Raw genomic sequence first — 27,593 nt, forward strand, 5'->3', positions numbered from 1 at the left:
AAATGGCGTCCTAGCTTCGTCTCTTCGATGTATATCAACTGACTGTTATATTTCTCTCTTGTGTCTCCCCTGATGATGTGATTATTACACGAAAGTGCACTTGGGAACTTTTCGTGTTTCATTTTCCCCGTGGACTCATAGGAATATCTTGATCACGCGCAAAATTGTGATCCTTACCAACCTATATATATATATATATATATATATATATATATATATATATATATATATATATATATATATATATACCTACCATATTGCTCTTCATCTCTTCCTTACGGGGTGATGGCCACTGACACCAAGTATATGAGTAATCAGACAACCTAACCAACAGAGACACTTGCGCTTGCTTGTAACAAGCACTTCTACCACCATGCCACTGAATGGCACTGAATGCTTCGGTTTATGGATGAAACACGACAGCTTTATGAACGCTTTCAAAGCATTTAGGATCTGGACGAGATCCCTGGAGAGACGCCATCGGCCACAGGAAGGAGAGGGGACCATGTTAGTTTTCAGCGCCTACGGCCACCCCGCTGTTGCGCAAGCCTTGCTCGCGTGGGCGTCCTCCACCACCGGGGCCACAAGACCCACGACATAAATTCTCTTGTAAACTTCGTCCAGTCCACCTCGTCCTCTCTTTTTTTTTTTTTCCACGCCAATTTAGGTCGTACGAAGACGGAAGCCTTGGATCATACGTCTCTTAGTCAGGCATTGTGTGTGGCAGCGCCGTTGGGTCAGGGGCGTTAGGAGGACCTCTGCTGGCGTCACTGAACGTGTGGCTTGCCTCAGTTAGCGTGAGAACAGCACATACGACTGGGCTATGATTTCGCAGGTAAAGGATAGGAGTCACTGTGCCTCGGCGTCTTCGTTACGTCGTCCACTTAGGCGCCCGCCCTTCCACCCTCGACCTGAAGACACGAATCATTACAATACTCCCAACTGGGCGAACCTGCATCTCGAACTCGTCGTACAGGAGGGAAAGCCTCGCTAAAGGGTCTGGTCCCTGGTCCTGGTTCGCCCTTGGGGTTCACACACACAGAGTGCGTCCCTGGCTGTTTTACTGCCCACAACGGGGTCCTCGCTGAAGCGTTTCCCACAGCCCAGTCCATACTGCTGGCATCTGAAACAACGAAGACACTTCGGGACACACAAAGTCTGGCCGAGCATTTGGCCTGGCGAGGAGCGATCTCGTCTGGCAGATCATATTTCACGAAAGTTACGATCGCCAGGTGAGTTGTGCGCTGTGCCACTCACGTCCATATGAGTGTACTAAGGTACCTGTGGTACTAGGGTACCTGTGGTGCTGTAGGGCACCTGTGGTGCTGTAGGGTACCTGTGGTACTGTAGGGTACCTGTGGTACTGCAGGGCACCTGTGGTGCTGTAGGGTACCTGTGGTACTGTAGGGTACCTGTGGTACTGCAGGGTACCTGTGGTGCTGTAGGGTACCTGTGGTACTGTAGGGTACCTGTGGTACTGCAGGGCACCTGTGGTGCTGTAGGGTACCTGTGGTGCTGCAGGGTACCTGTGGTACTGCAGGGTACCTGAGCTACTGCAGGGTACCTGTGGTGCTGTAGGGTACCTGTGGTGTTGCAGGGTACCTGTGGTGCTGTAGGGTACCTGTGATACTGGGTGTCTGGGAAGTAACACTAGGGCATTTAAATGCACTGACAGCGTCCTGCCAAGAGGCAGGGCTAGCGCGTGACGCTCAACGCAGAGGGGAAAAGAGCTAAGAGTATGTATGTCTCAGTGTGTGATACGTATGTATTTCTGTGTATCTAGTATGTGTGTGCGCGCGTGTGTGAATATATGCGGCGTGCTGTGTGTCCATACAATGTAATGACATCCTTACCCTCGCCTCTGTAACCTACTTCTCAAGACTTATCGCATCTCGAGGCCACACGATCGTCCAGTAACCACACACACACGCACACACAATCACTAGCTAGCCACCTCTTTAAAGGGTGACCCACCACCACACGGACGTCCGAGGGGAGGGTGGAGGGAGAGGGAGCCAGAAACACGGATCAAAACAAACTGATTACCCCCCTCTTTCTTCCGGGGTCACAAACTTATGGTATACTACGATGCCTTTCATGATGACGAAAAGGCGCAAGACACGGACCCAATTCTCACAGAAAAGAGGCCATGTTTGATGTCTTATAATAAAGCATTACGAGGCCAAAGGTATACCCAAGTGCTGAGACAAGAGAAGGAATCGAAGAGTATATGATGAGGTGGGAAACTTAAGCCGTTCCAGACGAAAGCAGGTCTGTACAGGACTTGAGGTAAACATGAAAGTATGAAGGTCCTTAGCCTAGATGTGGACGACCCACACCTCCCAGCGAACCAGCACACGGTAATCATGTGGGGCAGTCAGTTGCCGACTGTGGCGGGGTGTGTGGTGGCGTGGTGGTGTGAGGGTGTGGTGGTGTGGGGGTATGGTGGTGTGGCAGTGCAGCGAATGGACGAGACACTCACACACACACACACACACAAGCAGCCAGCTCCCCGAGAGGGGCATATAATACTACAGGTAGGAGGGGAGGGGACGATTTACATACAAAAATGTCTTTTCTCGTCTAAAAATGTAACGGGATTTTCTTTCAAGTCTGGGGTGAGGGGGGAAGACGACTTATCCATTGGCATCATGAGGTCAAGTGTTCAGGGGAGAGGTGTTACCAGCGGCTAGACAAGACGACAAGGATCACAGAGGCAAGCACCAGCCACTGGCGAAACTGCCGCTGTCCCCGCACCGTTACCTTGGATCACCTGACCAATCTCTGAGTTTCGTCGTATTTTCCTTTTTACTTCTGTCTTCTGTCTGTATCGTCACCCGCCTTCCTTAACTGCCAGACGATCACCCTACCCTCCTAAACTATCGAACAGCCCCATTTCCAAACGACTAACCTCCTTATCATCCCACAGACTGGACCTAAATCCCTACTAACGCACGAAGCGAATCCTACTTCGCCTTACTTACGTGCTGGAGTGTGAAGTCTCTGGTGAGAAGGACCCGCTCCCGGCCCCCCACGCCCACGCCCCACGCCCGACAGCGGATGGTAGACACGGGGCCAAGACACATGGGGCAAGATACACGGGGCCAAGACACACGGGGCCGAGACACACGGGGCCAAGACACACGGGGCCGAGACACATCCAGACCGACGTGTCCCCACACCACACACCCAGGGCGGGACACGGTTATGCTCGTATGTTGAGGACGTGCGGAAGAAACTGAGTGCCTGACGAGGGGACATGACACGGAGCGCACGCCCTCTGGGGGGGTGTACCCTCCTCGTCCTCACGGGTTTCAGTGAAGGGAAGTCGCCTCTCTCTCTCTCTCTCTCTCTCTCTCTCTCTCTCTCTCTCTCTCTCTCTCTCTCTCTCTCTCTCCTGACACCCCCCCCCCCCACACACACACCCCTTGGGTGCTGGAAGGGAGGGGGGGAAAGGGCAAACACAAGACCCGCTGTGTAAACCCATTAATAAATATCACACCCACACACACACACACACACACACATACACACACACACACACACGCACACACACACACACACACACACACACACACACACAGGTAATCAGTCGGTGGAGAGGCGGAGGAGAGAGGGGCCAGGGGTGTGGGTCGTCCCGGGTGATACAGCGAGGGAGATAATGCACACACACCTTCACCTGACAACCCCACACCTTCACCTGACCCCCTCCCTCACAACCCCACACCTTCACGAGCCTCACACAACCCCACACCTTCACCTGACCCCCTCACAACCCCACACCTTCACCTGACCCCCTGACAACCCCACACCTTCACCTGACCCCCTGACAACCCCACACCTTCACCTGACCCCCTGACAACCCCACACCTTCACCTGACCCCCTGACAACCTCACACCTTCACGAGCCTCTCACAACCCCACACCTTCACCTGACCCCCTCACAACCCCACACCTTCACGTGACCCCCTGACAACCCCACACCTTCACCTGACCCCCTGACAACCCCACACCTTGACCTGACCCCTCACAACCCCCCCCCCCTCATCCCCCTACAGTCATCAGAGGTTCACTGTCGTACTTAGCCCTTGGTGCCGTCCAACAACACTGACGTAGTCCACTTCTCTCTACCGCCGAAGGAGACAGCTGTACTCTGCTCTCTCTCTCTCTCACTATCCAACAACACTCTATTCTCCTTTTCTCTCTTATTATCCACACAAAAAAAAAATGTTATATATGAATCATGGACTGCATTACGGCGTTACTATAGTGTACACCAGGAGAGGCAACACGTATGACTGTTTCCCCTCAGTATTTACATCTGACTCGCGAATATGACTCGCGTCTCGTCATTGTCCTGGCTCATAAAACCGCCGGGTTCGCCGCAGCTGGCGCAGGCATGTGTCAGCGACCGTAAGTGGAGCAGGTGTAACGTTTTGATTCGTGTGGCTGCATCATGGCCTGCCTCCACAGGTGTTCGGCCAAGGTTATCCTATTCTCATTCCTCCCTTCCCTCTCCCTCCCCAGCCTCTACTGCCAGCTTGACCATACACCACCGTAATCCACTTCCCATCTGTTTTACGGTAATCCCACGCTTGTGTATGACGTCATACGGACTGGAGGCACGGATTTAGGGAGGCGGCGGTGGCGGGGAGAGGAGGGGAAAGCGTCGTATGGTACTGTACAAAGGAAAATAAACAGCAATAGACCATTGCGTCCTTCCAAGGCTGTTTGAAGATGCTGGAAGACAACGTCAGAAACTCACAACATTACTGTGGGGTCAAAGTTAAGAAGGGCATCCGATCCTTTCCTAGAAATTATCCTGCGTATGGTCATCGTGTCTATGGAAGCGTAATGAATGTTGTTGCGTCGTGGACCACGTCTCTAATTGGTAGGTCGTCCCGTGTGTTCCACAATCCTCTTGAAGAAACAGGAGTTCACCTCATTCGAGGTCAAACTTTTGCCCCACGAGTTTGCATCCGTTCCTACGGGTGAGAGAGATCTGACGAAACAAGTTTTGGACAGCTTGAACGGATCAAGACGATCAAAGCCTTGGATAATCTGGAATACCTTTTAATCTTCTCTTTTTTTTTGTTGAATACATTCAGGTCGTTTAATCGGCTTTCATTTGTTTCCCCGACTCAACGCTGGAATCTCTCCATTTTTATTCCTTATTCTTTTTAAGTCTGACCCGAAACAGAACACGGTATTCAAGATGTGTGGGGTGGAGGGGACGAGCCAATGTCTATCAAGAGTAAGGGCAATTACCCAAGGCTCTGAGATTCGAAGGCCCCGGCCAATGAATTTACCTAAACCCGTGTGTGTGTGTCCGCACTTTTCACACCTTCTGTGCGCTGCTTAACGTGGATTTACGTCACCAGGGATCACCACCACGCCCATGTATTTTCTTTCTCATTTTCTTTCCCCCCTCCTAGACCTTGTGCAGTACAGGACACTTCACACCGTGGCTTGCGAAGGAGGAGCATGACGTGAGCGTCTCCTGCTGACGAAGGCGCTGTAGAGATCTCGTCTCCGAAACACCCCCAGGGGGGAAAAAAATTTGGTCGGTCCATCTGGGGGAGGAATGTTTCGGTCCAGCATCATCACCTTGTCCTACTCCCCTGGTCCAACATAGACTGTGACGCAAGGACACACAGTGACGCAAGGACACACAGTGACGCAAGGACACATTGTGCGTCACCGCATACGTAGGATATCTCCTTCAATCCTTCGACTTCAGAGAGATCCAAGCATTGTAGGATGACTATGTTCATCTCCTACGGTGAAAAGGAGCGATGATGTGATCCCCCCCCCCCCCTCAAAGGACGTAGACGCACATGCGCAGAACTAAGACTAGCTGCTTTCAAGTCATAGAAGAATGAGCGGATACACTGGGCACTGCCACGTGTATATCATACATATGGATCTTTAGATAGAGTTCCCATCAAATGCCGCGCGCACACACACACACACACACACACACACACACACACACACACACACACTCATAGGAAAGCTTCCTTCTCAGGGCATAATCTGACAATGTATGAGCGGGTCGTCACCAGACCCAACTCAGCAACTTTGTCTTGCCTGTGATAGCTGTGGGGGGGAGGAGGAGGAGGAGGAGGAGGAGGAGGAGGAGGAGGTAGAAGACCTTCGAAATGTACTCTGGGTAAACCTCAGTGTCTTCAATCAGCACGAAACCGGAGGGTGTCTGTCAATGGTCCGTGTTCGAGGCGTCATACCGCAAGGAGCAGGACTGGGACCCGGGATGTTTTTAAGGCACGCACCAATGACGTGCCGGAATGTCTGTGCGAATCCCTCTGTTAAACTCATCCGCAGACGATACAAAGTTGAACGAACACATGAACGTAAATAAAGATATATAGAAACAATTATCCCTGGGGATAGGGGATTAAGAATACTTCCCACGTATTCCCTGCGTGTCGTAGAAGGCGACTAAAAGGGGAGGGAGCGGGGTGGGGGGGCTGGAAATCCTCCCCTTTCGTTTTTTTTTTTTTTAATTTTCCAAAAGAAGGAACAGAGGGGGCCAGATGAGGATATTCCAAAAAAGGCCCAGTCCTCTGTTCTTAACGCTACCTCGCGAACGCGGGAAATGGCGAATAGTTTAGTTTAAAAAAGAAACAATGGAGGAAGACTGAAAAAAAAAATATATAGCTAAGCTATACAGCTGGAGCGACACCTGGCTTATATAAAGTCTCACCCTGACAACGGGAAGGCTTTGCCCTCTTTGATCCTCCAGTCAAAACGAGCAACAGCCTCCTATATACCAGAGAGGGAGAACCCCCCACCTGGGCAGGAAGATCCTGGGACGACATCGACACACACACACACACACACCAATAAACTGATGCGTGTATGGCAGAGGTGCGTCAACAGAGGCCACCAGAAGATAAGGATTACGATCATTCGAGTCCACGAACCACAAAGACCCCCTTCGTACACTTGTCTTTAAGTCATGGTAAGACAGGGTTTAGAATATATGCGAAGAGCTCATGCTGTCTATATTAGAGTACGGATAAAGCGCGGAGAACGCGTGCAGGGCAGAGCCACCAAGATGGATGGGTTCCTGGATGAACGCCATGTCCCGGAAGGCGCGAGGTCGGTTTGTGACGCGACAGGACGCGCCAGCTGAGGCTGCTCACACTGACCCCATGGAGGAACACAGGACGCGCCAGCTGAGGCTGCTCACACTGACCCCATGGAGGAACACAGGACGCGCCAGCTGAGGCTGCTCACACAGACCCCATGGTGCACGAGGTCCTGCCAACTACTGAAGAAGGGAGGACACATACACGAGTAACACGAGACAAGTGTTGACGCTGAAGACGAGGACAGCGAGCGCGATGTCCATTCACGAGGCTGCTTCTTCTGCATCAGACAGATGCGGAAGCCATGGCCTGGAGGAAATTCCTCCCCTTCCCCACCGGTGCAGCAGACGTGTGCAGCTGTGTGGCAGACAGCGGTACCTGAACGACGACCACCAATGCTGTTCCGAAATACGTTAACTGACGACGTTTGTCGACTTCGCACACAGACACTACGTCTCACTGAAGTTGTGGCTGAAGTAGATATGGATGCTCAAGTCCCTTGGGAACCTGTGCCTACCATCAACAAGGTATGGGTGGTGACCTAAGGTAAGGGAGGGTATGGCAAGGTGAGGTAAGGTGAGGGAGGGTGACCTAAGGTAAGGGAGGGTAGGGCAAGGTGACCTAAGGTAAGGTATGGCAGGTTCAGGTAAGGTAAGGTAAGGGAGTACATACGTATACATGCTGACCTGTGCTAGTGCTGGGTCGTCCTCGGTTCGATCCCTGATCCTCTGCAGGACTGTGGTGGGCGTCACGTCCAGGAAGGGCAGCTTGATGGCCTCCCTGGGGGGCGTGGGGCCGGGGCTCCACATCTTCTTGGCCGAGGTGTCCCAGTGGGGGGCGCTGCCCCCTCCGCCGCCGCCACACACCATCTTCCACATGGCGGCCTCCTGGCCGGCCGCCCCCGCCCCCCCGCCGGCCGAGGCCGCCCGTGAGAGCGGCGTGGCCGCCGTCGTGCGTCTGGTGGGGCCCGGCTCCCCCCGCGGGGGCGCTAACCGTCGTCCGCGGGCCGTGGGCGGGGGCGGCGGGAGCACTGCCGTGAGCGACTTCTCCCGCCGGAGGGCTGTGTGGGGCGGCGGCCGCTGGGTCACCTGCAGCCCCGGCAGGGACCTGGAGCGGCCGGGCGAGGAGGAGGAGGTGGAGGAGGAGGAGGGCGGCGCCGCCCCTCCGAGCAGCAGAGGGGACTGTGGGGACGGGCAGGCGGGCTGGGTGAGGGCTGTGGTGTTCCCCGGGGACCCCAGGGTAACGTGGCGACCCGTGGTCACACCCTGAGGGGGGCGGGGCCACAGGCTAGGGCGGGACACCCGCCTGGCCCCCGCCCACGGCCGGGCCACACACACTCATGACATGATAAGCCAGGCGCGCCTCACACGGGGCGCCCCACACCCCACACCACCAGGGGAGCGGCCGCCCCCACAACCTCCGAACCACCAACACCTGCGCCTCTTAACTCACTGCCCAGCCTGGTGTGTGTACGCTGGTGGCGCCACCTTCAACGGATCCGCTCCTCCTCCTCACCCTGGGCTTAGTATTCACGTATACACACACAAAAAAATCCTCCTCCTCGTTCACGATATTCCCATAGCGCGGCGAGGGAACGGGTAAGTGCGTGTTAGGGTGCGCGAGGGCGTAGGGGAGCACGGCACGTGCCGGCCAACAGGTAGCGTGCGACTGCTGACTGCGGAGTTCATGACACACACACACACACACACACATACACACACCTGCGTCGGCCGTCCCCGCAACACACGACAACCATCGATTGCTGTATTGCGGGAGCAAACTCGTAAACATATATATATGTATATATCGGAAATAATGTGACACATCCTATAAATCTATTATCAGTTTCTTCTTGTTGTATCAGTGATAAACGTCTAATGATAAAAGCGAGTCCTTCAAAGAAAGGAGAGGAATACCATCGTCCCTCCAAGAAATCGAAGAAAATGGGTACAAGTTGTATGAAAGAAAACGTTTGATCATGAGCATCATGATGGGCTCGTCCGCTGCAGAAAACTTAATGACTTACTTATCACTCTTACATTTAGAACTCCTCAATGGTACAGGAGGTTCCTTCAGCCTGGATATATTCCCAGAAATATCGAACGATCTCTAGAAATAATTTGACGACACTTTACCAGATAGACTAAACCATTCGAACACAGTCTCTCATCTGTACACAGGTCAGGTTCGTCAGTACATCTCCCGCCTTGTAACATTACTGACGTAATATATACACACATTAGCCCTACTAGACCCTAGACGGTAACTGATTAAAACGCTTTTTTTTTAATGCTTCTATTAAACGCGCACGCTTGAAAAACGACATGGTGCCTAGCGTAGGGACATGACAATCATGGACAACGATTTCTCCATCTCTCTCCCCACGACTGTTTATTGATGGTAAATAAAAGAACAAGGAGAGAAAAATGCCATTAAATGTCCGGGTATGACGACACTCTGGAACAGTTTATCAATTATGGAATAACCACAGACAAGTAAAGAGAAAAACCCATTATATGCAATCGCTCTCTAAGCTCAGACATCAACATCCACGGAAGTGATTTAAGAATCCTTCGTATTTCGTCGAGATCAAAGGTCGTCCATAAGATTACACTGGAGGATGACATGGTCGCACCAGCCTATATAACTCATATATGTTCACTGGAGGATGACATGGTCGCACCAGGCTATATAACCCATAAATGTTCACTAGAGGATGACATGGTCGTACCAGCCTATATAACTCATATATGTTCACTGGAGGATGACATGGTCGCACCAGGCTATATAACCCATACATGTTCACTGGAGGATGACATGGTCTCACCAGGCTATATAACCCATATATGTTCACATGTTCACTGGAGGATGATACGGTCGCACCGACCTATATAATCAATATATGTTCACTGGAGGATGATACGGTCGCACCAACCTATATAACTCATATATGTTCACTGGAGGATGATACAGTCGCACCGAACCTATGTAACCTATGTATATCCATTGAAGGATGACATGGTCGCACCGACCCACACAAAAACCCATTTATGGTCACTGGAGGATGACATGGTCGCACCACACTTTGAACATCTCATCACATTAATGATCTTGATTACCATGGGACGTGGATGACGATCTGGGAGGCGCTAAAAACATGATCAACAGATATCATTTTCCTTTGGATTCTTGTCTATCTAAATCGCTATCATCAGTTCAACACACGTGATGATGTTCAGCCACTTCATCACGTCTGCCCAAGACGTGTCAATATATGTTTACCTAAAGCCACTGAACGCCCGTGAATAAATAAGAATAAAACTCTCCCTCACGTATGATCATCACAATGTAGTCGAGCAACAGTTAATCATTAATCTAAGCCTTTTCAGTCAGCCATCAGGTCACATCGGGGTCACGACGGGAGGCAAGGTGTGTTGGGTGACACTTCGTCTTGATGAACCCGGGGTTGGGACACACCACCAGTCCTCCTTCCTCCAACCCGATCACTCTACAATCTAACCCTCAAACTCACAATGCCCGGTCTTTCCCACGCATTAACTTGGATGGTTTCCCCACATCGACACCTCTTCCATTCCACCACCCACCTCTCCTCCTCCTTCCTCCTCCTTCCTTCCTTCTAAACATGTTTTCCTTGACGTAAGGCCCTCCCCAGTAACTCTCCTCCAGCTCCTGGTGGAGGAGTCGTATGGCCCGGATGGTGCGGGATGGCGTACCTCCTCTCGCCTTCGAGGAGTTACCTCCAATTCTTGGTTCGTTCTAACCCCCCTCCCTCCAACTCTCGCTTCCTCCCTCGAACTTCCCGTATCTCAAAAAGTCTTCGAACCTCTCCTCAACTCCTGCTCTCTGAAGTGTATAGAGAGTCGGATCGTCTTTCTGATCACCCATTGTGGTTTCCGCAGTGCAAAGTCTACTGGCGGGGATCTCTCCCTATGTGGCTCACCTCTCCTCCTCCTCCTCCTCCTCGCTCGGGGTAATTATGGTCACATTTCTATCCGCAACCCTCGACATTTCCGGTGACAGGATGTGGCGTGAGGTCTGGCTTTCCAAACTCCTCCCTTCTTGGCTTTCCTGCAACGTAACCTCTCTAGTAGTTGAACGGAGCCGCCACGCCCCCTAGCATCATCCTGTCAACAGTGGTGTCCCTCAGGGCTCTCTCTCTCTCTCTCTCTCTCTCTCTCTCTCTCTCTCTCTCTCTCTCTCTCTCTCTCTCTCTCTCTCTCCATACATGATCTTTCGTCGTCAACTTCCAAATCCTATTCACTCTCACGCCGACGATTCCATTCTACATTCTTCAATTTACTTTTCCTTTTTTTTTTTCTCCTGAACCCTAATACCTGTTCTTTTTCTCGCACCGAACACATTTTTCCTCTCTTAATGAACCCAAATACTTGTTCTTTTTCTCGCACCGAACATATCTTTCCTCTCTTCATTCGAACCAGTGCCATGGGGGGAAGTCATGTAACTTGTTTAAATTCAACAGTTCAAAAACCACAGTTCCCACTTTATATCTCTCTCTCGCTAAATATAATATTCTAATGGAAAATGACGTCGTGTGTGTGTGTGTGTGTGTGTGTGTGTGTGTGTGTGTGTTTTGGAGGGAAAAAGGGGGGATGAACTTGCCAGGAGTTTGCAGACCCGACCACTGAACATGGAGAGGTCATGGGAAGAGGGAAAACTATAAGAAGGAAGAGGATCCACAGCTTCGTTATAATAATAATAATAATAATAATAATAATAATAATAATGATAATAATGATAATAATAATAATAATAATAATAATAATAATAATAATCATAATGATAATGATAATAATAATAATAATAATAAGAGAGGAAAGTGATTGGTTCTCAGTGAATGTAGGTTTGCGGCAGGGGTGTGTGATGTCTCCATGGTTGTTTAATTTGTTTATGGATGGGGTTGTTAGGGAGGTGAATGCAAGAGTTTTGGAAAGAGGGGCAAGTATGAAGTCTGTTGTGGATGAGAGAGCTTGGGAAGTGAGTCAGTTGTTGTTCGCTGATGATACAGCGCTGGTGGCTGATTCATGTGAGAAACTGCAGAAGCTGGTGACTGAGTTTGGTAAAGTGTGCGAAAGAAGAAAGTTAAGAGTAAATGTGAATAAGAGCAAGGTTATTAGGTACAGTAGGGTTGAGGGTCAAGTCAATTGGGAGGTGAGTTTGAATGGAGAAAAACTGGAGGAAGTGAAGTGTTTTAGATATCTGGGAGTGGATCTGGCAGCGGATGGAACCATGGAAGCGGAAGTGGATCATAGGATGGGGGAGGGGGCGAAAATTCTGGGAGCCTTGAAGAATGTGTGGAAGTCGAGAACATTATCTCGGAAAGCAAAAATGGGTATGTTTGAAGGAATAGTGATTCCAACAATGTTGTATGGTTGCGAGGCGTGGGCTATGGATAGAGTGGTGCGCAGGAGGATGGATGTGCTGGAAATGAGATGTTTGAGGACAATGTGTGGTGTGAGGTGGTTTGATCGAGTAAGTAACGTAAGGGTAAGAGAGATGTGTGGAAATAAAAAGAGCGTGGTTGAGAGAGCAGAAGAGGGTGTTTTGAAATGGTTTGGGCACATGGAGAGAATGAGTGAGGAAAGATTGACCAAGAGGATATATGTGTCGGAGGTGGAGGGAACGAGGAGAAGAGGGAGACCAAAGTGGAGGTGGAAAGAAGGAGTGAAAAAGATTTTGTGTGATCGGGGCCTGAACATGCAGGAGGGTGAAAGGAGGGCAAGGAATAGAGTGAACTGGAGCGATGTGGTATACCGGGGTTGACGTGCTGTCAGTGGATTGAATTAGGGCATGTGAAGCGTCTGGGGTAAACCATGGAAAGCTGTGTAGGTATGTATATTTGCGTGTGTGGACGTATGTATATACATGTGTATGGGGGTGGGTTGGGCCATTTCTTTCGTCTGTTTCCTTGCGCTATCTCGCAAACGCGGGAGACAGCGACAAAACAAAAAGAAAAAAAAAATAATAATAATAATAATAATAATAATAATAATACTAACGTAGAAGTATTCGTAAATTCATTAAAAATTTTCCTTGCGGGGAAATTATGCCCCAAACATGGTCGTCTCGGGTAAACCCAAAACACTACACGAGAAATATTCCTTGGAAAAAGTAACCTGAGATCCACACAGGTTTGTCAACCTGACTTGACGTGTAATACACCAACTGGCTCCAAGATCAGTATGTGGACGTTGGAATAAAAAAGTATCTTAGATTCGGCTAAGTTAGGTCTGTAGCTTAACTAGCTAACGTCGTAATGTAAGTTAAGTTGGGTTAGGTCTGTAGCCTAGCCTAACCTAACCTAAGTTAAGTTGGGTTAGGTCTGTGGCATAACCTAACCTAACCTAAGTTACGTTGGGTTAGGGCTGTAGCCTACCTAGCTACCGTAACCTAAGTTAAGTTGGGTTAGGTCTGTGGCATAACCTACCGTAACTTAAGTTGGGTTAGGTCTGTTGCCTAACTTAACATAAACTAAGCTAGGTTAGGTAAGGGTTGTAGCCTAACCGAACTTAACTAAGATAGGTTAGATTAATAACAACCTAACAACCATGGAGAGAATACGTTATGTTTGTAGCCTAACTTGATTAACCTAGAATAGATTAGGTTAGGTTAGGTTAGGTATGTACCCTACCCTAACTTGACCTAACCAAATCTAGCCCAGATAAAATACGTTTTACCTCTTGGTGGAGCTGAGACGAATCTTCAGCCGATCCAAAAATTCACGCACAATGAAAATCAGTTTCAATGTACAACCAGAAGCAAAATCGTTAAAGATACATTAAAAAAAAAAATCTCTGTGACCTTAGTGATTACTTTAGATTAGAATTCAAAATTACAGAGGACAAGATGTACCTGCTGAAATATGAACTGATATCTCATCACTACATACAACCATTGCCACCATAATGCTCGTACGATACTCACGGTTTTGTTCAGGGCGACGTCAGAAAAGGACCGTTTTCTGTGGAGGTTTTCCTCGTGGGACATCAGCCTGTGAGAGAACGGAATACTATGTATGACTAAAGTAAAATGGATTTCCCCAGCGCCGCCCCTACATGAGGTAAGATCCCATGAGTGTAGAACTCTCCCTCCGCACTGTAGACACAGGTTATCACACACAGCCACATACACATTCTCAATGTCATACATAAGTTCGTACATTACATCTTAAATTATAACTTATATGAGTACCCAATCTGATGCTTAAACACAGCCACACCTCAATAGTAAACAAACACACACTCCATATGTCCAAACCACTTCAACACACCCTCGTCTGCACTCTCAAACACACTCTTTTTATTTCCACACATCTTTCTTATCTTTTCATTACTTACTCGATCAGACCACCTAACACCACATATTGTCCTCAAACATCTCATTTCCAGCACATCCACCCTCCCCCGTACAACCCTATCTATAGCCCATGCCTCGCAACCATATAACATTGTTGGAACTACTATTCCTTCAAATATACCCATTTTTTGCTCTCCAAGATATCGCTTTCTCCTTCCACACATTCTTCATCGCTCCCAGAACCTTCGCCCCTCCCCCACCCTGTGACTCATTTCCGCTTCCATCGTTCCATCCGTTGCTAAGTTCACTCCCAGATATCTAAAACACTTTACTTCCTCCAATTTTTCTCCATTCATACTTAATCCCAATTAACCTGTCCCTCAACCTTACTAAACCTAATAACCTATCTCGAATTCACATTTACTCTCAACTTTCTCCTTTCACACAATTTTCCAAACTCAGTCACCAACTTCTGCAGTTTCTCACTTGAATCAGCCACTAGTGCTCTATCATCGGCGAACAACAAACGGCTCACTTCCCAGGCCCCCTCATCCCCAACAGACTGCATACTTGACCCCTCTCCAAAACTTTTGCATTTACCTCCTTAACCACCCCATCCATAAACAAATTAAACAAACATGGGGACATCACACATCCCTGCCGCAGACCGGCATTCACTGGGAACCAATCACTCTCCTCTCTTCCTACACATGCATTAAATCCTTGGTAAAAATTGTTCACTGCTCCTAGCAACTTACCTCCCACACCATATACTCTTAAGACCTTCCACAAAGCAACTTACCTCCTACACCATATAATCTAAAGATTTTCCACAAAGCATCTCTATCAACTCTATCATATGCCTTCTCCAGATCCATGAATGCTACATACAATCCATTTACTTTTCTAAGTATTTCTCATACGCATTCTTTAAAGCAAACACCTGATCCACACATCCTCTACCACTTCTGAAACCACACTGCTCTACCCTAATCTGACGCTCTGTACATGCCTTCACCCTCTCAGTCAATATCCTCTCATATAATTTCCCAGGAATACTCAACGAACTTATGCCTCTGTAATTTGAACACTCACCTTCATCCTCTTTGCCTTTGTACACTGACACTATGCATGCATTCTGCCAATCCTTAGGCACTTCAAAAAGATCCATACATACAGTGAATATCCTTACCAACCAGTCAACAACACAGTCACCCCCTTTTTTTTGATCAATTCTACTGCAATATCATCCAAACCCGCTATCTTACCGGCTTTCTCTAATGTCCATAGAACTAAATACGAAGGCATATTTAGTTATCAATATTCTTTCTTATGTTCACTAATTTTCTATGTATTAATCTACCATTAGACGGGTGCTCAAACACCAGTTGTCCACAGTTCATCATTTGATACATTCAACCTTTTGCCATCACAGAGGCATCATCAGAAATCTACAAAAAAGAGAAAGATACCGCGTCATAAAACTTGGATATGAATAGTACAACGCAAAATACATAAACACTTGTAAAAACATAACACATAGCCTGTATTATGTGCTGCGTTTTTCCAAGTGTTTATGTAATCTTTTTTTTTTTTTTTTGGCGTTTTACTATTCTTATCCAAGTTTTATGACGCAGTATTTTTCTCTCTTTGTAGATTCCTGATGATGCCTTTGTGATGGCGAAAATTTGAATGTATCAAATGATGGACTGAGGGCAACTGGTGTTTGAGCACCCGACTAATGGTAGAATAATACTGAGAAAATTAGTGAACATGAAATAGAAGACTGATAGCTCTAAACATGGTGTCGTATTCAATTCTAAGTGCGTATGTACGTATGTGGGGTCTGGGTGTGGAAAGGGAGCTGTGGTTTCGGTGCAGTACACATGACAGGTAGAGACTTGAGTGTGAACAAATGTGGCCTTTGTTGTCTTTTCCTAGCGTTACCTCGCGCGCGCGCGGGGGGAAGGGGGTGTCATTTTATGTGTGGCGGGGTGGCGGCGAGAATAGATGAAGGTAGCATGTATGAATATGTACATGTGTATATATGTACATGTCGGTGTATGTATACGTATATGTACGTTGAAATGTATAGGAAAGTGTATGTGCGTGTGTGGGCGTTTATGTATATACATGTGTATGTGGGTGGGTTGGGCCATTCTTTCGTCTGTTTCCTTGCGCTACCTCGCTAACGCGGGAGACGGCGACAAAGTATGATAAATATATAATATAATATATATATATATATATATATATATATATATATATATATTATCCCTGGGGATAGGGGAGAAAGAACACTTCCCACGTATTCCCTGCGTGTCGTAGAAGGCGACTTAAAGTGGAGGAAGCAGGGGGCTGGAAATCCTCCCCTCTCACTTTACTTTTCCAAAATATTGAACAGAGAAGGGGACCAAGTGAGGATATTCCCTCTAAGGCTCAGTCCTCTGTTCTTAGCGCAACCTCGCAAATGCGGGAAATGGCGAAGTATTCTTTCTCCTCAATCGTGTATGTTGCTCTCTCATCATATCATCTAACGCTCTGTATGAGCTGGTGGAATTTTTTTTTTTTTCCAATCACCGACATTTCTTTATTCCAATGATCCACCAGCATGGCTTAGTGCTGGAAAATACTCGTCCACAACGAAGACAGAGACACACACACAAGTGCACTCTACTGTCTTACTCCAGCTGTACCAGGATATGTTGGTGGCTGTGATACACCTTAAGGAGAGAGGCGTTTCCATGAAATAACTGTGTCGTCTGCAGTCCAGCACAGTAATTGAAAGTGAAATGAGCATGGCTGGAAATAGTGACGGGAAAAATATGGAAAAACCTGTGTATGGAATCTCTGTCAAGTCATGAGCCAGGTGAAGCCATTTTTAGTTAATGACATGATGGTAAATGAATGTGAAAAAAGAATTCACGAGTATGTGAATGATATCACTGAACTAATTCAAGGTTTTCGATAATTATATGACGACAGAGAATGCTTAAGATATAGGGGGACACTAGTGTAAAATTACCTCCCCCATACAGTATAAATAAGTAATTACACACACACGATATACATCAGGCCTCTGTGGTGTAGATGGGTAGCGTTACTGACCATGAGTCGGCCAGCCCGGGGTTCGAGTCCTGGGTGCGGCATTCGGTCCACACTCAACCCCCGGTGTTCATCCTCCCGTCTTAGGCTGGGTACATGTGTGGGAAAATCATGTCATGCACTGTGGGAAAGCAGCGCAACTACAGGAAAATGGTTCATTCTGTCCTTCAGTCTGGACTCTTGGTCAGGGATGAGAATATGACCTGGGAGGGTAGAGTATGGCCTGGGAGGGATAAGAGTATGACCTGGGAGGGTAGAGTATGGCCTGGGAGGGATGAGAGTATGACCCGGGAGGGTAGAGTATGACCTGGGAGGGATGAGAGTATGACCTGGGAGGGATGAGAGTATGACCTGGGAGGGATGAGAGTATGACCTGGGAGGGTAGAGTATGACCTGGGAGGGATGAGAGTATGACCTGGGAGGGATGAGAGCATGACCTGGGAGGGATGAGAGTATGACCTGGGAGGGTAGAGTATGACCTGGGAGGGATGAGAGTATGACCTGGGAGGGATGAGAGTATGGCCTGGGAGGGATGAGAGTATGACCTGGGAGGGTAGAGTATGACCTGGGAGGGATGAGAGTATGACCTGGGAGGGTAGAGTATGACCTGGGAGGGATGAGAGTATGACCTGGGAGGGATGAGAGCATGACCTGGGAGGGATGAGAGTATGACCTGGGAGGGTAGAGTATGACCTGGGAGGGCAGAGTATGACCTGGAAGGGATGAGAGTATGACCTGGGAGGGCAGAGTATGACCTGGGAGGGATGAGAGTATGGCCTGGGAGATGAGAGTATGACCTGGGAGGGATGAGAGCATGACCTGGGAGGGCAGAGTATGACCTGGGAGGGATGAGAGTATGACCTGGGAGGGATGAGAGTATGACCTGGGAGGGAGAGTATGACCTGGGAGGGCTGAGTATGACCTGGGAGGGATGAGAGTATGGCCTGGGAGGGCAGACTATGACCTGGGAGGGATGAGAGTATGACCTGGGAGGGCAGAGAATGACCTTGGAAGGATGAGAGTATGACCTGGGAGGGCAGAGTATGGCCTGGGAGGGCAGACTATGACCTGGAAGGGATGAGAGTATGACCTGGGAGGGCAGAGTATGACCTTGGAAGGATGAGAGTATGACCTGGGAGGGCAGAGTATGGCCTGGGAGGGCTGAGTATAACCTGGAAGGGATTAGAGTATGGCCTAGGAGGGCAGACTATGACCTGGGAGGGATGAGAGTATGACCTGGGAGGGCAGAGTATGACCTTGGAAGGATGAGAGTATGAGCTGGGAGGGCAGAGTATGACCTGGGAGGGATGAGAGTATGACCTGGGAGGTATGAGAGTATGACCTGGGAGGACAGAGTATGACCTGGGAGGGATGAGAGTATGACCTGGGAGGGCAGAGAGTATGACCTGGGAGGGATGAGAGTATGACCTGGGAGGGATGAAAGTATGACCTGGGAGGGATGAAAGTATGACCTGGGAGGGATGAGAGTATGACCTGGGAGGGCAGAGAGTATGACCTGGGAGGGATGAGAGTATGACCTGGGAGGGCAGACCTGGTAGGGTGGTGGGAGGGCGTGCACGCTGACCTGGAGCTGGAGCAGGGTGAGGACTGCGGGTGGTTGTATGCCAGAGCGTTGACGAAGGAGTCGGAGGCGGTGAAGGAGGAGGAGAGCGAGCCGGAGAAGGTGCCACAACCTCCTGCCAGGGAGCTGGGCGAGGTGCTGCCGGACCCCGCCAGCACCCAGTCCACGTCAGCACCTGCAGGAGAGACACACTGTGTCAGGAACTACATACACTCGCACGTCAGCACCTGCAGGAGAGACATAATGTGTCAGGAACTACATACACTCGCACGTCAGCCCCTGCAGGAGAGACATAATGTGTCAGGAACTACATACACTCGCACGTCAGCACCTGCAGGAGAGACACACTGCGTCAGGAACTACATACACTCCCTCTGTCAGGACTACTGTGCCTTGGAACATACCCCATCTCTTTTTGCCCTGAAGGGGGAAGCGACCACCCCTTCCACATGATCTTTAATATACCCGGATTCTATGTCTTCTCTCCTCATCTGCGTCTCATTTCAACCTATATGGTTCCGCTGCTGTCACGTCCACTCCCAGGTATCTACCTAAAGTGCTCCACTTCCAGCAGGTTCTTCATATTCCAACGTGAACACAGACCATCATGGCCTACCCACTATTGTACCTCATCACTTAATACTTCTTCACATTTTTTACCTCTAAAATTTCTTCTCATACTTAAACTATGTCACCAGCTTCTAGACTTTCTCTCTGAAGTTTGCCACATGAGCCGTGTCATCTGCGAAAAAAAATCTAAATAATGATTCCCCTCTAATATCCCTAAATCCACAGCATACTATACATCTCTACCCTTCGCTTAAGACCTTACCATCTACTTCCCTCACAACCCCGCCCATAACAGCAAACAGAAAGGTAGCATTGCACATCCTTGACGCAGACCCAACTTCGTTAGATGCCAGTCATCCTCTTTCTTGAGAATCACACCTACTCCTGATGCACTGCCACGCTTCACCTTGTGCAAGCTTTTAACTACCTCCTCTCTTTTCACCACTCTATTCGCTATAGTTCCCCTCAATCCTGCTAACTCGTCTCAAATACACCATGTCTGCTTCCCAGTCATCGTACACTTTCAGAAATCCTTCAAAATGTTCACTCCATCTCTTCTTCACTCTTTCCACGCTATGAGTTTTTTCCATTCACTCTCTTCATTGTCGCCCTATTTGTTCTCTTCATCTCCCACCAAAATATTTTTTTTTTATCTGTAAAATTCATAGATATCCTCTCACCCTATCCTCCATTTATCTTCCTTTTCAGCTCTCATACCTGTTCTTTACCTACCGATTTCTCTTGTACTCTTCCAAATAACACACACTCCTTCCCTGTAGATACCATCCATACACATTCCTTTTGTCTTTCATTGACGATTCATTTTCTTTTTATAAGTACCCGACACCTCTCTCTTACATCCACACTCCACCTTCTGCATGCTATATACTTCATCCGCACATTCAAACAATACTTCCCCCTCCACCTCCACAATTACTTTCATTCATTCTTCCAGTTTCCAAACACCATCAACTCTATGCCATTCTTGACTACTCAACTCTTGATAGCTCTCTTGATATCTTGACTTCTCACCCGCGAGACCAGGTAATATTCTCTAAGCCAATCCGTCCTATATGATCACTGTGTAGCCGATGGAAACTCAAGTGTGGGCGGTTGTGATGTCTGTATTTTAGTTCCGCATGTCTATATCCGAACAACAACGAACCCGATCTCATATCAAACTCAGGTTATTTTTTCTGCATTTCCTCCAAAGCTCTTTTAAGATATTTTCATTTTGTTCTCATTCCTCCCTCTCTATATCTTCGGTCCGTGACTGCTATACCATCGACAGAAAGGAAAATATAAACATATAATTCAGTGCTGTGTCTGCTGACCTCCCACACACCCATTTACTCAATGTCTTCATGCATCACCATTAATCTTTCAGCTAAGAACAAGCAGTTATTCGTTTCTATCTAACATCGAGGAATCCAGTGCAGTGGCTGTTAAGTTTCTCTCCCTGGTTTAGGTTGCCTCCTCGCTCTATGCGTGGGATTGCACAGTGCAGCGTAGAGATCCTCCCTCCCACAGCCATACGCCTTCGTTCTCCCATCAGCGCCCCAGCGGTAGGACAGCAGTCTAGGAATCAGTCGCTCTCCACTCTACGGAATCGGTGTGCCACATTTCAATTACTCTTGGGAGACGGGCTCTCGAGATCTCGCCTTCGCTCAACTCTTCTTGTGTCTTCTAATAAGAGTTCTCCGCCACCCTACTCTCTCCATCTCACAACGGTTCTTCATCACTGAAGTCCTGTCGAACCCGCGTTAACAACCACCTCCCTACACCCCCCAAACACTGGTGGATCGCTTAGGAGTCGCCAGTGTGGAGGACCCGAGCCAGACCACGGATCATGGCCCGCCAGGGGGAGGCGCCTCACTCCGTCTGATAACTCCACTTGCGACGATGACGTGTAGTGAGAGGGTGACTTACGTCCATTACGTCCAGTCGTTACGCTCACCTACAGGGTTATGCTGTCGCAGGCGGGGTGGTCAGTTCTGTGAAATGAGTCACATAACATGATACAGTAGGAGTTCTCAAACTCTCGTGTGTTGCCATCCTCGAATTGTGCAGGTACTAAATGTAAACCATATATATATATATATATATATATATATATATATATATATATATATATATATATATATATATATATATATATTCCTATGAATCCACGGGGAAAATGAAACACGAAAAGTTCCCAAGTGCACTTTCGTGTAATAATCACATCATCAGGGGAGACACAAGAGAAATATACCAGTCAGTTGATATACATCGAAGAGACGAAGCTATATATATATATATATATATATATATATATATATATATATATATATATATATATATGACAATGGGTAGGGGCAGTGGTGAAATTGATGAAGGCAACAGTGAAATCACCGGTAGGATCACCTACCACACAAGGTAATCTAGATGAATCATCTCGCCCAGCGGGAGATGTACACCCACCCTAGCTAGCTACCACACATGGACCCTAGCTAGTGGTAGGTGTTCGCCCCTTCTCCCCGATCCTCCGCCACGGCACACGACTCCCCTTACTCTCCCGACACATAGGCGTGGTCAAGCTACCACCACACCAGTCGGTGGCGAGGAGGGGGTTGGGAACAGGGCCACGTCTGCGGTTGCGTACCTTTCGGAAGAGCAAAGTTGTGTCTCCTGGAGGAGGAGGAGGAGGGGACGATGAGCGAGTACTCGATCAGGCCGTCCGGGGTCACCCTGGGCAGCTGACGACGGGCCAGCCGGGACTGCACGGCGGCCATGGCTCCGTCAGCTTCCTCCTCGTCCTGTATAGGGGAGAGGGGAAGAAACCGTTACTCAACAGTACCGTTAGTCTCCTGTTGTGGGGCAATGGTCCGTTAGACACACACACACACACACACACACACGGGCTAAGAACGTGTGGCCTGAGACAAGAAAATGTTATACTAAACAGCTGATCTTCTTCTGAGGTCGTGATGGACGCAATAGTCCAATAATTTACCTAGTGTTCACCTTTATGTTCTATTAGGGGAGGGGGGGTGAAGGACACGGAAACCAGTGATGCAAGTCTTGTTCTGCGAAGAACAAGAACACCATCTCACAGGCACGTAAGGTCTCTTTGTTCTGGAAGAACACGAGCAGGTTACAGGATCTGTTACACGTGTTCTTGTTCTACACCAGCGAGAACATGCTGAGTGTCCAGCTTCCCTAAGACTATTGGCTCAGCAGGACGTGACGACCCTTGAACAACGACGGAACGACGACCCTTGAACACACCACAACCCTTGAACACTAAGGCACGACCCTCGATCAATAATGTACGACCCTTGGCAACGATACGGCACGACCCTTGACAACAGTATGGCACGACCCTTGAATACGGTACGACCCATGACAACAATGCGGCACGGCCCTTGACAACGGCACGACCCTTGAATACGGTACGACCCTTGACAACAATACGGCACGACTCTTGAATACGGCACGACCCTTGACAACAATACGGCACGACCCTTGAATACGGTACGACCCATGACAACAATGCAGCACGGCCCTTGACAACGGCACGACCCTTGAATACGGTACGACCCTTGACAACAATACGGCACGACTCTTGAATACGGCACGACCCTTGACAACAATACGGCACGACCCTTGAATACGGTACGACCCATAACAACAATGCAGCACGGCCCTTGACAACGGCACGACCCTTGAATACGGTACGACCCTTGACAACAATACGGCACGACTCTTGAATACGGCACGACCCTTGAACAATACGGTACGACCCTTGAACAATACGTAACGATCCTTGAACATTACGGCACGACCCTTGAACAATACGCTACGACCCTTGAACAATACGTAACGATCCTTGAACATTACGGCACGACCCTTGAACAATACGGTACGACCCTTGAACAATACGTAACGATCCTTGAACATTACGGTACGACCCTTGAGCAATACGGTGCGACCCTTGAGCAATGCGGTACGACCCTTGAACAATATGGTACGACCCTTGATCGATACGATACGATCCTTGAACAATACGGCACGACCCTTGAACAATACGGCACGACCTCTTGAACGATACGGCACGACCCCTGAGTGTGATGATGGCCTGGTGTCTTCTGATCTTGGGCAAGACCACGCCATCGTACCTCAGAACCATACCATCGTACTGTAGGGTTATACACCGTCGTGATGAAGAGGTTCACTATATCGCACACGTCTCATTTCCTTATCGCCTTGACGCAGTAACCGTTATCAACACCATCCCGGCACAAACACGCCCCTGGCGCACGTTCCATACCTGTTACCCTTCGCGTATAGGACCGGCAATCACGGTCGCCAGTCGTCAATCAACGTTGTAGAATACACTGGTGTTCGAACAGCACCCAAGCATGGGCAATCAACAATGACCAAGTTCGCCAATAAGTTGAGAAAAATGTGGGGGTTTCAGGTTCACCTACTATTGGCGGGATGCTGAAGCGGTGGTCAACATCCATCTGTGTATGAAGTTCCATGACGGTAAGTCCTACAGTGGCTGAGAACTGAACTTAGAATGTAAAACTTAACCAAGGCGTGGATGGATGCGCATGCGGGCTCGCACGTGGATGCCGAGGGAGGTGCAATTGTTTTTTCCCTCTACTGCGCAGGAACGTATTGATATCGAGGATCCGAGAAGATATGTCGTCTTAAATAGCTTGTTAAATGTTCGTGTCGCCTCACAACTGTAAATCAGGTTTATATATGACTTCTACACGACTTAACAGTAATGTCAAAAAGGCGTAACGTAGAAGCTAACGCACCGTGAGGGAAGGCGGCAGCGCGCACTGATGGTTTATTTACCCGCGGTATTGATACACATTCCTCACAAAGAACGCAGCAGAGGAATGTAGTGAAAATATTTCCTGTTTGGTGAAATGTGACAAAAAAATGCTACAGATGTTTTACATACTTAAGCTGGTTAATCACCTTTAAATGTATTCTTCCTCTTCATTATTTAAGGGATTTGTAACTGGTGAGTCGGAGCTCCGAAACTAGTTGAGACGACTATTTCACTTACACTGCTGCTACTTTGAGACAGTTGCTTATATATATATATATATATATATATATATATATATATATATATATATATATATATATATATATATATATATATATATATATTCGCCATTTACCGCGTTAGAGTTAAGAACAGAGGACTGAGCCTTTGAGGGAAAATCCTCACTTGGCCCCCTTCTCTGTTCCTTCTTTTGGAAAAAGTAAGACCTGGAGGGGAGGATTTCCAGCCCCCCAGCTCCCATCCCAAAATTTTAGTCGCCTTCTACGACACGCAGGGAATACATGAGAAGTATTCTTGAATACATGAAAGCATCAGTGAGTGATCAAGGACGTGGGAGAAAATTAATTTCATGTTGGAGGCTCCAGTCACGAACAGAAGTCCACATCAAGGCCGGGCCTTACTTGTAATAAGAGAGAGAATTATGAAAGGGAAAAAAGAAAAGACAAGGGAAAGTATTTGCAAATTTTGGAAGAAGTGAAAACCTTGTTTTTTGAAATATGTCAGGTCACAGTTATTGGGAAAGACACGAGAAGGGAAAGAGTTCCAGAAGTTTGACATGTAGGGAAAGAAGCAGATATCAAAACGGCCCACCCTTGAGTTACCGATGGTCACATAGTAATCATGTGACGCAGCAGCTTGCCGAGTATTGCGTGGTCTAGCTAGTGGTGGAGGGGTACTCAAGCAGCCAGCTCTCGGGTGAAAAAACCAAAGTGATACCTATAGAAGAGGGAAAGTGAACCAACATTGCGGCGTAGGGCATGGATGGTCAATTTGGGAAGTCAGCTTGGGAGAGTTCATATGTCGGACCGCTTTCAACTCAACTCTCTCCGGTGAGGATGCAGAGCTAGAACCACCCCAGATGTGAGAGCAGTACTCCATACAAGGACGGATCAATCCTTTGTATAAACGGAGAGACTGTTCAGAAGAAAAGAAATTTCAACGTCTAAACAGGGCACCCAGTTTCTTAAGAGATGACGGTACGATCCCTCAGCACGACGGTAGGGTCCCTCAGTACGACGGTACGATCTCTCAGCACGACGGTACGATCCCTTAGCATGACGGTACGATCCCTCAGTGCGACGGTAAGATCTCTCAGTACGACGGTACGATCCCTCAGTGCGACGGTAAGATCTCTCAGTACGACGGTACGATCCCTTAGCATGACGGTACGATCCCTCAGTGCGACGGTAAGATCTCTCAGTACGACGGTACGATCCCTCAGTGCGACGGTAAGATCTCTCAGCACGACGGTACGATCCCTTAGCATGACGGTACGATCCCTCAGTGCGACGGTAAGATCTCTCAGTACGACGGTACGATCCCTCAGCACGACGGTACGGATCCCTCAGCACGACGGTACGATCCCTCAGCTCGACTGTACGACCCTTGAAAAGTCTGATCCTTGATCACGAAGGAGCGACCACCAAAGATAAACGAACGACCCTTGACAGCGAAGGTACGATCTTTCAACAAAGCCGTGCGATCCTTGCGCACGACGGTACGACGGTGCGATCCATCAGCACAAAGGCACGATCCTACTGCACGAAGCATACATACTGACCACGAATGTGCACGACCACTGAAGGGTGGCGGTACGAACCTTCCAGCACGAACGAAAAGACCCGTCGTCCATCGGGAAGACGGCACGACCCTGGAACACAAGAGTACGACCCTGGGGGTATGATGCATAGGTCGTTGCTCTCTCTCTCTCTCTCTCTCTCTCTCTCTCTCTCTCTCTCTCTCTCTCTCTCTCTCTCTCTCTCTCTCTCTCTCTCTATCTCTCTCCCTCTGTGCAAATCGGGTTTCGATCCGATTGGAAGAATGTCCTCCCACCGCGCCAGCCAGCCCTCTGTCGGTGAAGGAAGCGGATTCCATTGCTCTATACACTTATTCACTTCGCTTATTGATCCTTTGCCGTAAAGGATCGACTCGTCTGTTATCATCTCACTCCATTCGAACGATCCATTTTCCCCCCGAAAAAAATCTCATTTGGTCTTCTATAACATCAAAGCCAGAGGGATGGCGTGTACAAACGAGACTGCAAAAAAAAAAAAAGAAGAAAAGAAAAAGTCTTTGAAACGAGACCCATCAAGGTTTACCGTCAATATAGGAGAAGAAAAAAATTAGATCCTTGAAGACCACGATTCGAAAATAGACAGCAGCAGTTCCTCCTCCACGTCTGGGTGTTATGTTATCAAGGCGTCAATGCCAGTCTTTTCCAACCTGCCACCTACAACCTAAAGACAACACCGGTCTTATAACCTATACAACCTCTACAACCCGTACAACAACGGTCTTATAACCAATACAACCTCTACATACAATCCCACAGATACCATCAAATTCATTCCTACCCCAATGACCAACTTAGTCCACTCGAATGATATAAAAAAAATGTTTTCTACATCACAAACATTGCTTTAAATGATTAGCATCATGGTTTCCCTCCTCAGCCATCTGGACCCGGACGTTATCCCTCTCCACACACACACACACACACACACACACACACAAAACCATGACACCAGCGTGTCTCCTGGGTCAGTGGTGGCCACCTGAGGATGAGCGGGGAGGCCACACGACCCACTGCGCCACCTGTGGGTCGAGGCATCCTACATCACTGACCTGTTGACACACCCACGGTAACCACTTACCCATCTCCACAGACAACCAAGAAAAATGTAAGAAAATATCAAGTCCGTGACGACCGATAAAGGAAAAACCGCTTACGACTGTTCGGAGACCGTGACGACTGTTAGGAGACCGTTACGACTGTTTGGAGACCGTTACGGAAGACTGTTACGACTGTTTGGAGACC

General features: G+C 48.4%; 1 protein-coding gene across 1 annotated transcript in view; it reads right to left on the minus strand.

Annotated features, from left to right (window-relative positions):
• LOC139756084 (TOG array regulator of axonemal microtubules protein 1) overlaps window positions 1–27,593 on the minus strand; it is a 269,423-nt gene that overhangs the window by 141,284 nt on the left and 100,546 nt on the right. Inside the window, 3 exon segments of the mRNA XM_071675112.1 lie at window positions 14,076–14,142; window positions 19,138–19,309; window positions 22,349–22,502. Of these exon segments, the coding sequence (XP_071531213.1) occupies window positions 14,076–14,142; window positions 19,138–19,309; window positions 22,349–22,502 (393 nt within the window).

Source organism: Panulirus ornatus, chromosome 20 (assembly GCF_036320965.1).
Source record: "Panulirus ornatus isolate Po-2019 chromosome 20, ASM3632096v1, whole genome shotgun sequence".
Classification (NCBI taxonomy): domain Eukaryota; kingdom Metazoa; phylum Arthropoda; class Malacostraca; order Decapoda; family Palinuridae; genus Panulirus; species Panulirus ornatus.